General features: G+C 46.3%; 1 protein-coding gene across 1 annotated transcript in view; it reads left to right on the forward strand.

Moving 5' to 3' along the window:
- Window positions 1-8,162, forward strand: part of PRKAA2 (protein kinase, AMP-activated, alpha 2 catalytic subunit) — a gene marked incomplete at its 5' end in the record, with an annotated part of 18,922 nt that extends 10,760 nt beyond the window's left edge. Inside the window, 3 exons of the mRNA XM_009319850.1 lie at window positions 2,692-3,196; window positions 5,365-5,491; window positions 5,723-8,162. Of these exons, the coding sequence (XP_009318125.1) occupies window positions 2,692-3,196; window positions 5,365-5,491; window positions 5,723-5,961 (871 nt within the window). The remainder of the gene's footprint in view (window positions 1-2,691; window positions 3,197-5,364; window positions 5,492-5,722) is intronic.
- Between the last annotated feature and the right edge of the window lie 2,956 nt (window positions 8,163-11,118).

Consider the following 11,118-nt stretch of genomic DNA (forward strand, 5'->3'; position numbering starts at 1 on the left):
TGGGTGTGCGGGGCAGGGCTGAGCTGGTTCCCGGCTCCTGCTGCCTTTGCTGGGTAGAGCACAAAAGCAGGAAAGCGTGACAGCTCAGGTTTCAGAGTCATAAAGTGCATCTCATTTGGGCTTAAAAGTCGAATCAGCTGTTCAAGCAATGTGGTTATCAGCAAAAGAATCAGGCTTCCTATCTGTCGGAATCGGGCATGGCGGCAGGACCAAGGGGGCATCTAGTTAATTGTCCCCATTTCCAAAATGACTTTGCTGCTGTCCCTGGCCTCAGCAGGGAAAGTCTCACCCTTGGACAAGCAGAGCCGGTGTTTTGGTGATGTTCAGAGAATGACTGCATGCATGACCAGTGCTTTTAGTACACTGGTGTGTCTGCGGCAGTGCTTTTCAGGAGGAGCAAGTGCAGGATGATGAGGTTTCATGAAGAGAGTTCTGTATTTCCATTTCAACCTCTGTATTTTGGTAGGGTTTTACGGCCCAAGGGTAGGCACTGCCTCCCAAAATCTCTGAGAAAGCATCGGTTGTAGCAAAAAGAGATAAACAAATCGAGCAAGCAAGCAAACAGCAGCAAAATTCATATATTTGGGGTGTCCCAACTTGGTGATGCCAGGGAGCACATTAGCAGCTTGTCGGAAGCGGGAGCCCTTGCATACCAGCACACAAACTTCACCTGAAAATAAACACTCAGAGATACAGTATCTGCTGCTGTTTAATTTGCCTCACTGAATGAACAGAAATTGCTGGCTGAGCCCTTGGGACAAAGGAGCAAACAGCCTGGCAGAGCTCTTGGAAATGTGGGGTTTGGCTTTTTTGGAGGGTCTGGCAGAGGCAGGGATGTACACGGCCATCCAGAGGAGTGTGGGCAGCCAGTGCCAGCTCTGCCATATCATTTCCCCTCTCCCCTGGGTGCTGTTGGCTTAGGCAGGTTTGGTTGGGGGCATCCACGTGAGCAGCCCTGGGGTGGGCTGCAGCTCTGGCCCCGGTGGACCTGGCAGTGGGTCCCCAGTGGGACCTGCACCCTAACTAAGGAGAGGAGGATGGGGGGGTGACACCTTTTTCCTGCCCTTGCCTTCGTGCAGGCTGTACGCGGGCCCAGAGGTGGACATCTGGAGCTGCGGCGTTATCCTCTACGCCCTTCTCTGCGGCACTCTGCCTTTCGATGATGAGCACGTCCCCACCCTCTTCAAGAAGATCCGGGGAGGTGTGTTTTACATCCCCGAATACCTCAACCGCTCCGTTGCCACTCTCCTCATGCACATGCTGCAGGTTGACCCCCTCAAGCGAGCAACCATCAAGGACATCAGGTCAGCCCAGGTGGGATGGGGTGGGCTGGCTGTGTTCAGAGGTCTCCGGCACACCAGTGGCAGAGGAAGGTGGCTGTCCTGGGGGTCACCCGCTGGCAGGTGGGCAGGGTGGTTTACAGGAGTAGTCAGCTAACCCAGCTGGTTTTTGTCCCAGGTGATTCAAGGAGCACTCCTGCACCCCTGTGTGCTGATGGAGAGGTGGGTGCTGCCGTCTGGCAGTGGGTGATGATGAACAGGGTGATGATTTTATATATATTATGCATATATATAAAAAATGCTATTTTACTGCATTATAAAATAGCCTCAAAAATCTCTTAATAGTGCTTAGCAAAACCAGCTATATCATGCAATAATCCTAAGTACTTAATATCCACCAGCCATTTTTCATTACTTTTATTTCAAGACCACCTCCCTCTGGGTACCAGTTCAGAATAAGAGGGTAATCATTGTACTTAGTGTCTATCCAATAAAAAAGGACGAGAAACACAAGAATTACTAACTTAATCCTTAAATATCGGATATAGTTTAAAACGTGAGCAAATGGTTCATCTTTAAATGCAGCGTAGTTTTCTTGTCTAGTCAATGGGCACAGTGCCCATGAACCTTTTATCTGCACACATCACTGAGGAAATTCAAGGTAAAGGGAATAATTGGGCTCTTAAGCAGATATTTGTGCCTTCAGAGATCATTAAAAGTTCATGGCTGGTAGTAGGACTTCAAAATTCTCACAATCTGAGTCATTTTAGAAACGTTCTGTAAAACTGGAGCCCGATACGCATGTTATGAAATTTATAGTAATCATTACATCTAGCTGGTGTGCTAAGCATATATGTAAATAAATGTTACTCGGACTTTCAGGAGTTCTCAGGTTTTTAATGCATTTGCGATGGATGGCCTTAATTTTACCCTTCAAGTAAAACCAAGTAAAAGGCCTTTTTTATTTCTTAAGTCCTTAAGACTAGAGGATTTAATTACATGTTAGAGCAGCAGCACATGTGGCAAGCTTACAGCCGATACATAGAACCTATAGACAAGCCTCTCTGTGGCATTGAGCCAGTTAATTATCATTGACTTCATTGTAAATCAGTGGGAATCGGGTACCTGGATAGCTTTGATGCTCTGTATCTCTCTCAGACCCATGGTAATCAAAAAACATGAGGATCTCGTAAGTGCTGAGGTCTTACGTCAAAGTCAAGTGAGCGAGCAGCCATGCTTGCAAAGTGTCATTGCTGTTGCAATACTGGGGGGACCGTGCAGGGCTGTGTTCAGCTCCCCAGTCTGCAGCTGAGGATTAGTCTTAGCTAGACCAAACGAGGGACTGGTGACAATGGTTGCCCCAGCTTGTCTTGCACAGAGCTCATGGTGGCTCCTCTCTGCCTTTCCCCAGGGAGCATGAGTGGTTTAAGGAGGAGCTGCCCAGTTACCTGTTCCCGGAGGACCCTTCCTATGACGCCACCGTCATCGATGATGACGCCGTTCGCGAAGTTTGTGAAAAGTTTGAATGCACGGAGTCGGAGGTGATGAACAGCCTGTACAGCGGTGACCCTCAGGACCAGCTGGCGGTGGCTTACCACCTTGTCATCGACAACCGGAGGATCATGAACCAAGCCAGTGAGTTCTACCTTGCCTCCAGCCCCCCCACTGGCTCCTTCATGGATGACAGTGCCATGCACATCCCTCCCGGGGTGAAGCCGCACCCCGAGCGGATGCCACCGTTGATAGCGGACAGCCCCAAAGCGCGATGTCCTTTGGATGCCCTCAACACCACGAAGCCAAAACCCCTGACTGTGAAAAAGGCCAAGTGGCACCTGGGAATCCGCAGCCAGAGCAAACCCTATGACATTATGGCCGAGGTGTACCGTGCTATGAAACAGCTGGACTTCGAGTGGAAGGTAGGGAGTGCTAGTGCTTCGTGGTGGTTTTCAAGGGTCTTTTTCTCATGAGCTGAATTGCTCAGGGAGATTAATAAGTATGATTACAGCCTCACCCGTTTCCAAATAAATGCCCACACCTTGTGATCATCCCTGTTATTTCTCATTAATACAAACATGCTGAATTAAGATGCTAGCTGTGGTTCAATATCTGTGGTGTTTATTTATGGCGTGAAATAAGAGTTTTCTTTCTGAATGCTCTAAGCCTCTGACTGGAAAGATGATTCTGCCTCATTTAACTGCGAGGATAAAAGGAGCCAGTCATATTTCTAATTTTAGTGGCTAATTCCTTGCAAGGTCATCGCGAGTGCTCCTGAGCAAAGTAACTCTCATTATTTCTGCTTGGGTCCTAGCAGTCGTGTGTGCTGAAATGGCATGATATGCATCTTCTTAAAAGATGCACAGATGGGGGGGAGGGGGCTGTTGGGGGCAGGAGTTTGTACCATTGATGTGGTGGCATTTTCCTCGATGGAGATGGAGCGGTGCTTGTGGACCAGGTGGGCTTTCAGACACTTACTGCTTCCCCGCTTTAGGGCTCAGCTTCTTGAAGCTTGATTTAAACCCAGATGACATTTTAGTTGATGGTATTCACTTCAGATATTTCTTCAGAGCTACGCAGCATTTAGTCACAATCTTTTTCAAAGTCCGATTAATAAATCCCTAAGTTAGCCCTTAATATTTTCTGTTGAGCCTGATTCCCTAAATCTCGGTGCAGTCGCTGATGTGAGCTCTCCTGACTCATGGCCTTTCGCAGCAGCCTCGTGCGAGCATCGAGAGCAAGGTAAGGAGAATTTCAGCCCAGATCTTCATCACCAGAGGAGACACCCTCCTCACTCCAGGTCCCAAGGGTTGTACAGTGTGAACGTCACTGTGCCACTTCTTCAAAGCCTCCTATCCTCCTTATTTTTGATAATATTGCATATTTAAAGCCAAGTAGCACCCAGAAACCTGATTTCACTGCACCAGCCAGGAGATTGACTGTCTCCAGATGCATATGCCTACACCAGCCAGACATTTTTTAGCTGCATGGTTTTAAAGAGAGCGAACAAATCTGATGTATTTCTGGTACAGCTTCACAAACCAAGTCAGCCCAACGTCTTCATGTAGGCAGTGGAGCTTATTTTGTACGAGGAGGTTTCACAATAGTCTTTCCCACCCTAAGAATAACTTCAGATGTGACTCTTCATCAAAATAGCTTTCCCATCCATGCAATTGCTTCGTAAATATAGCACAGAGAAAAGATCTCATTGCAAATGAGATACAGCAGATTGTGGGGTGGGAAGCAGCAAGAGAAAATACACAGCTCAAGGCTGATTCATGAACACTGAATTTAGCTGTGCCAATGGAAGAAGTTACTTTCCCCAGCTGCCCAGCCTGCCCTGGTTTCATGGGCACGGTCCTCGTCTGCGGGTCCACGAGTGGACCTTTTGGCTCCTATGGCCATCGCTGCTGGTGAGGGAGGAGCAAACATCAGTTTGGTGCCTGGCAGATGGGTCACGGCAGCTTTGTCTGCCAGCAGCTGGTGAATCGGAGCCCTAAGAAGCATTTTTAAAGATAGGAGGAAATAGGATATGAAGCCTATTTCCAGATGATCCAGAGAGTTACGGCCACTCCAGCTACTGATGCTGAGACCCCACTTGCTCCACTTGCTGGCACCACAGTCCCAGAGCCCCTAGACACCCGGTCTGACTGCAGTTGCTGACCCCAAATTCACTCACACCAGTCTCACCAGTTGCTGGTATCTCATCTTTACAGCACTCAGGTACATGGAATAGTCAGATTACACGGAAAAATAGTTAAGAAAAGATTTAATAAGAAGATAGGACAGACTGGTGGTCAGGAGCAGTGCTCAGACAAGCACACTGACCAGCCTTAGTTTTCACAAAACTGTCCCCTTTCCATCTATTCACCACTTTGTTCCTCCCTGACCCTTTTCCTTATCAAGTTTTGCATAGTCAAACTAATGCAAACTAAAATGAAGCCGTTTGCTTAATTTTATAGGCATTGTTCTTTCTAGAAACCGTGTTTTTCTCAGAAGATGTCTTGCTAGTATTTAGAGAAAAATAAGGAAAGAAATGTTCGTCTTGCTACCTTGAATCTTACTCCTGAAAGCAAGTTTCCCGTTGCAGGTGGTGAACTCCTACCATCTCAGAGTGCGCCGCAAGAACCCGGTAACAGGCAATTACGTGAAGATGAGCCTGCAGCTCTACCAGGTTGACAACCGCAGCTATCTCTTGGACTTCAAAAGCATTGATGGTAAGCGGGAAATGGTGCAGCACAAGTAAAACACATAAAACGGCAAGTTTAAAAAAAATTTTAAAATCATTCTTTGCATTTCAAAATGCTTATGCAGCTGTTTCAAGTCAGCAAAAGCCCTTTTGATCCATTTGTCTTCACTACTGTTACTAGTTCCTTACCAAACACGCATTGCAGATGCCAAACTAGTGCCACTTTTTCTTTTTTCTTTTTTTTTTTTTAATATTCAAGATGATGTGATGGAACAGAGGTCTGGCTCGTCCACACCGCAGCGCTCCTGCTCTGCTGCCGGCTTGCATCGGCCGAGGCTGAGCATCGATGCTGCCGCGGCCACTGAGTGCCAGTCACTGATGGGCTCTCTGAGCGGCTCCTTCGTCGGCAGCATCCCCTCGGTGACGCCGCGCCTGGGGAGCCACACCATGGACTTCTTTGAGATGTGCGCTAGCCTGATCATGGCCCTGGCTCGCTGACGGGTGGCACCGAGGCACTGGTCCCTCCACAGACGGTATTGCACTGTGAGGATCTGGTCCGACTTGTCTGTTCCTTGTTTCTTCTGCTTCGTTCCTCCTCCTCCTCCTCCACCCCTCACCGCTCCATAGCCTGCAACACAGAGCCAATTCCAGACCCAAAACATACTCCCCCCTAACAAGGCACTGAGGAAATTAAGAATAACTGTATTTCACTCGTCATACCGTGGTGAAATGTATCCAATACCCTTTTTTTCCTAGTGAACTGAATGGGAAGTGTTGTCATGGCTATAAGGTAGCAAATGTATCACTGAGTTTCTGGAAAACACCTCCCCCCTGGTTCATCCTGAGTTAACAGAGCCATGGCCAAGCTTTCTGCGATGTAGGTAGTGCACAGTGAGGTTGATGTTGTATCCCCTTTGCTGTGCAGAGCAGGGGCAGGATGGGCTGAGCTAGGTCAGAGGGGTCAACCAGGAGCTACAGGAAACGGAGCAGAGGGGTAATGAAGTAGCTCTGCGGCATTCACACCCGGGTGCCGGTGGGGCTGCTGGCCTCTGGTAACACTTTCCTCCTAAAACTAGCAGTTGCTTAGATACTTCTGCACTAGTGCAATATGCCATCCCTCCCCTCTGTTTTTTTTCACCTGCTAAAGATGGGGAGGGAAGGTGGGATGTGCAAAGGTCCTGTTGCAAACGTGCCGTGGGAAAGCCTCCACGTGTCAAGTCTTTGCAGAGCAGTGTCCCATAAGATGCTTTATTTTGTCCTCCTGAGAGCCCTGGACGGCACTGACCTGCTCACCACGTTCAAAGATGAAGGCTGCTTGCCTTTTTTCCAGCCCTTAATCGTCAGCCCCCTCCAACCCGCTCACCCTCCCCTGCCTCACCGCCAGCTCCAGGGGCCAAATCCCAAGCAGGATTTGGATGAGCCACCGACGGAGGGCAGGATGCCGATGAGCCACCCGAAAACCCAGTGCTTCGCCCACACTTCGCCCAAGCGCGGGGAACATCACTGCCGGGCGAGAGCCAGCAGCATCGCGTGGCTCTGAAGCATTTACCTCTCACCTTTCCTATAGGAAACCTTTGCCCATTGTCAGCACCCTAAAATCGCTGCCAAATCTGCCTTCCCTGCCTTGCTCACTCGCAGCTTCGCACCACCAGAGACTCACGTTTCATGCTGAAGGGCTCTCCCGTCCTGCTGCTGCTCACCGGACTGTGACCTTCACCACTCCGCTGATAAGGCAGGGATATCTGAATTCAGAGTTGTACTGTTTCTTTACTACGGGCTATCTGAAGGATAGGATTTTATTTTTTAAAACAAACTACGGGGATTTTTAAGGTTAAATTCTTGTTATTCAAGGGCGAACTCTAATGCATGTGTGACTTCTTTGTTTAAAAGAATTATTACTTTTTATTACATAGGCTTAATCTAATGGGCAGCGTTGGCATCTGCTTGGCTTTGCTCTGGTATTTAATCTATTTACTTGATTGCGAAGGAACGTAATAGTCTAATCAGTCAAGGAACAAATGCTTTATGAAAACTGCCAAAAAAATCCTGGGTGGTTTTTTTTTCCTTGGGTTTCTTTTGTTTTGTTTTAAGAAACAAAGTGAAGGAGAACTTGAGCAACGTTGCTGGTCCCAGTTATGCGGTCATTCAACTTTAAAAAAAATTTAATCCATCTTTTTGATAGCTTCTTATGACCCATTGAGGTTTTTTGCTAGGTTTTTTTGTACAGTTGCACTTTAATTTATACTTTCTGCAAATTTCTACGAGAAGCAAGGGAGAGAATGACACATTAAGCCTTTTGTACTAATCATTTTAGGTAATGAAGACAAATACGGGATTTTTTTGCCATCTACTGCATTTAAGTGGACATTTTCAGCTTGAAGTCCCTTTGTTTTAAAACACAAAATTGCCTTACTTTTGTTACAGATTACGCTTGGATTCTCACTAACGTGACTATATAGCTCCAATTTTTCCAGAAGCCGCACAAAGTAGAAAGCTTCAAAAAAAAAAATCAGTTTTGCTGTTACGTTCTCGTACGCTAAATCCAACACAGCAGTGGTTGGATTATAAATCTGGCAGCAGAACAATTTTGTTTTTAAAAGAAACACTGGAAATATTTGTAGTACTCCTAGGTTTTGTAATGAGCTTTTTATTATATTATCATTATTAAATAAATACTCTGGGGTGGAGGATGGCTTTGGTACTGTGCCTGGTGGCTATTGGATGATGTGCATCTCCAGTGCTGTGCTCTGAGTGGTTCATACCTGGCGAGGATGGAGAATCCAGATTCCTGCATGCAAAAAAAACCCACCCCAGAGCCAAAGCTGAGCGGCACCCAGCTCTTTAGCAGCTTTCGGATCAGTGCTGAGACATGAGCAAACAGCCCTAAATGGTTTTGGGTGCTGGAGGGAAGCCCCTTTGGAAAGGAGCAGGAGAGGGCGGCTGAGCAGCCATAGGGACAGACATTAATTTCCATCCAAGAAACAGTTAGGAGCCTCCATACCCCTGCTGTGAAATGTATTTGAAATGTAAAAGGCTGTTTAAATCATCACTCAGAACTGAGCATCTTGCCAAGTCGCTTGTCCTGGAAACACCTGTAGCCCAGTCGATAATGGGCTGGTGCATTAGATTAATCTGCGGTTCAGAAGTATGTAGATGTACAGATGTCTTGCCTTAAAATGACACTTGTCCTCTGGGATTTCCTACCCAGCAGAACTAATAGTATTAAACGGCAGCAAATGCCCTTGGGAGGAAATATTTGCTTCCTGGAGGCGGGTGGGATTTCTAGGTGGTAGGATAAGCCCTTGTGGCACTTGGCATCTTCTCAGACCCATGCAAACATTAACTCGTATGAATCTGCAAAACCAGTCCTGCCTAGAAGGCAATAAGAGTGGCTCAGTTTTCCATATGGAGAGAAACGACGAGATGAAGCAACTTTCCTGCTCAATGTCAGCAGAGAGTGGAGCGAGTAGGACTGATGGAAGTATCTCCTCGATGAACATGTCAATGGCCTCAAGTTGCGCCAGGGGAGGTTTAGATTGGATGTGAGGAAAAATGTCTTTACTGAAAGAGTAGTTAAACATTGGAACAGGCTGCCCAGGGAAGTGGTTGAGTCACCATCCCTGGAAGTATTTAAAAGACGTGTAGATGAGGTGCTTAGGGACATGGTTTAGTGGGCATGGTGGTGTTGGGTTGACGGTTGGACTCGATGATCTTGGAGGTCTCTTCCAACCTTAATGATTCTATGATTCTATGATTAAACTGTCCATTGCAGCCTTACCCAAATCCATGCTGCATTTTGAGATATTCTGAGAAGTTTCACTTCTTTTTTTAATTTATGTTACCTTCAAATAGGCTGTTTTCTGGTTCCCAGCTGCAAAGAAGCTGCTGACCTCTGGTTACATTTTCCAGAAGAAAAGTTTAACTTTTACACTGTTACACTGTGGTCAGTTTTTCTGACTTACGCTGGTACATGCAGGAGCATCAGGAAAAGCAGGGTAGACGTATTTGAACTACAGAAACTTGAATTACTCCAAGTGCAATTCTTCAAAAGCCACTGGACCACTGTGCTTTCCAAGCCACAAACTCACCCAAACTTTGCTTCAGCCTGAGTGGGAGAGAGACAATATGCAAAGGATCGAGTTCAGTTAGGCTCCAGCATTAACTCCAGCTCCTGGATGAGTTAATTCAGATATAGCTTGTACTATACTAGCTGGAAAATATCTATATATATGTATATATTATATATGCATACATATATACATATTAAAAAAAAATACATAGGTAGCATCCCTGTCATTGGCCTCTCGGTTTTATTTGCCCAGCAGGGTAGGTGTGTGTCCTGGACGCCTGCCATCGCACACACTAATCCTGGCATGCAAGAGGACCCAGAGAAAAGGGATGATATTTTTTACACCCTCTTCTAGGTAAAGCCCAGGAGTAGCTTAGCTGACCCCATTGGACCCAGCACGGCCTTGTCTGGGAAAGGGAGGAGAGGTGGCGTCAGGAGCCACAAACATCCTGCCCTCCCACCCTCCCTGGCCGAAGCCCTGGTGCCAACAGGGTTTGGGGCAGTTTTATTTTCAGGAGTCAGGGCTGAGCAGGTGAAGGCAGCGTGATTTTTTTTCTCTTGATGGGTCAGAAAAGCACCTTCAGCGTGTGTGTCCAATTTAGCATTTCATAAGGTGTGTAGAAGCACAGGGGTATGGGCAGTGTTGTAAAAAATGAAGCAACCGGTTAGTATCTGTTGTATATACATTTTTTGCGTGTGATTATAATGCCATTTGTATTGGAATAGATGAAGTTCAAACAAAATAACCATTTTGTCTACTCCTTTTCATTTTACTGCTCTTTATCATCAGTTGTCTTGTGTGCACCCGTATAGAAGGAAGAGAGACCTATAAGCAGGACATGAAATTGTGCCTTCGACATACATTAGGACTGCTGGAAGTCACAGCTTTATTTCACGAGGTGCACAAATCCCCCAGTTTATGCAGAATCCCACCCGTGAGACATGCAGGCCATGTTTCTAAATACTTGAAGTACCATTTGTTGTGCAATTACTTGGCTTCACCCTTTTATTAGCTGAGAGGAGAGCGAGGGAGAATAATCGCACATCCATCCCTTCGGATGAGCCAAACAAATCCCTGCTTCAGCTCCTGCAGTATTTTACTGGAAAGTTTTAGGATCTGTTTTTGTTTCAAGTATATGATGTACCTACTAGAGTCCCCTTTCTTAAGGTCTTACTTTGGTATGGGCTTTCCATTTAGTGCTTTCCTTTGGCTCCCTTAGCCCTTCCCTTATATATTCCTTTTCATCATTCACTTATAAAAAAGTAACAGCTTCCTGTAATTCTGAATTTCCAGTCTGCCTCTTGGACATGAAGTTAATGATTTATTCAGAGGTACCTCACTCCCATGCCTGAGAGATTAACTGGTTTTCAGAATTCCCACATTACACCTATTGACCGAACACTGAGTTTTGCAGAGAGCAAACCTGGTATTACATGTATGTGTGTGATGCACGTATATTTCTTTGCTCGTTTTGATCATCAAAGTTAGGAGAACTGGACAGTAAATCAGAGCTCTAGCTGCAAAGCATGAGTACACTTTTGGTGTTACAAAAAGTCTGTTTTCAACAAAAGCCTTGAAATTCCTG

The sequence above is a fragment of the Pygoscelis adeliae genome, unplaced genomic scaffold (assembly GCF_000699105.1).
Source record: "Pygoscelis adeliae isolate BGI_AS28 unplaced genomic scaffold, ASM69910v1 Scaffold181, whole genome shotgun sequence".
NCBI lineage: Eukaryota > Metazoa > Chordata > Aves > Sphenisciformes > Spheniscidae > Pygoscelis > Pygoscelis adeliae.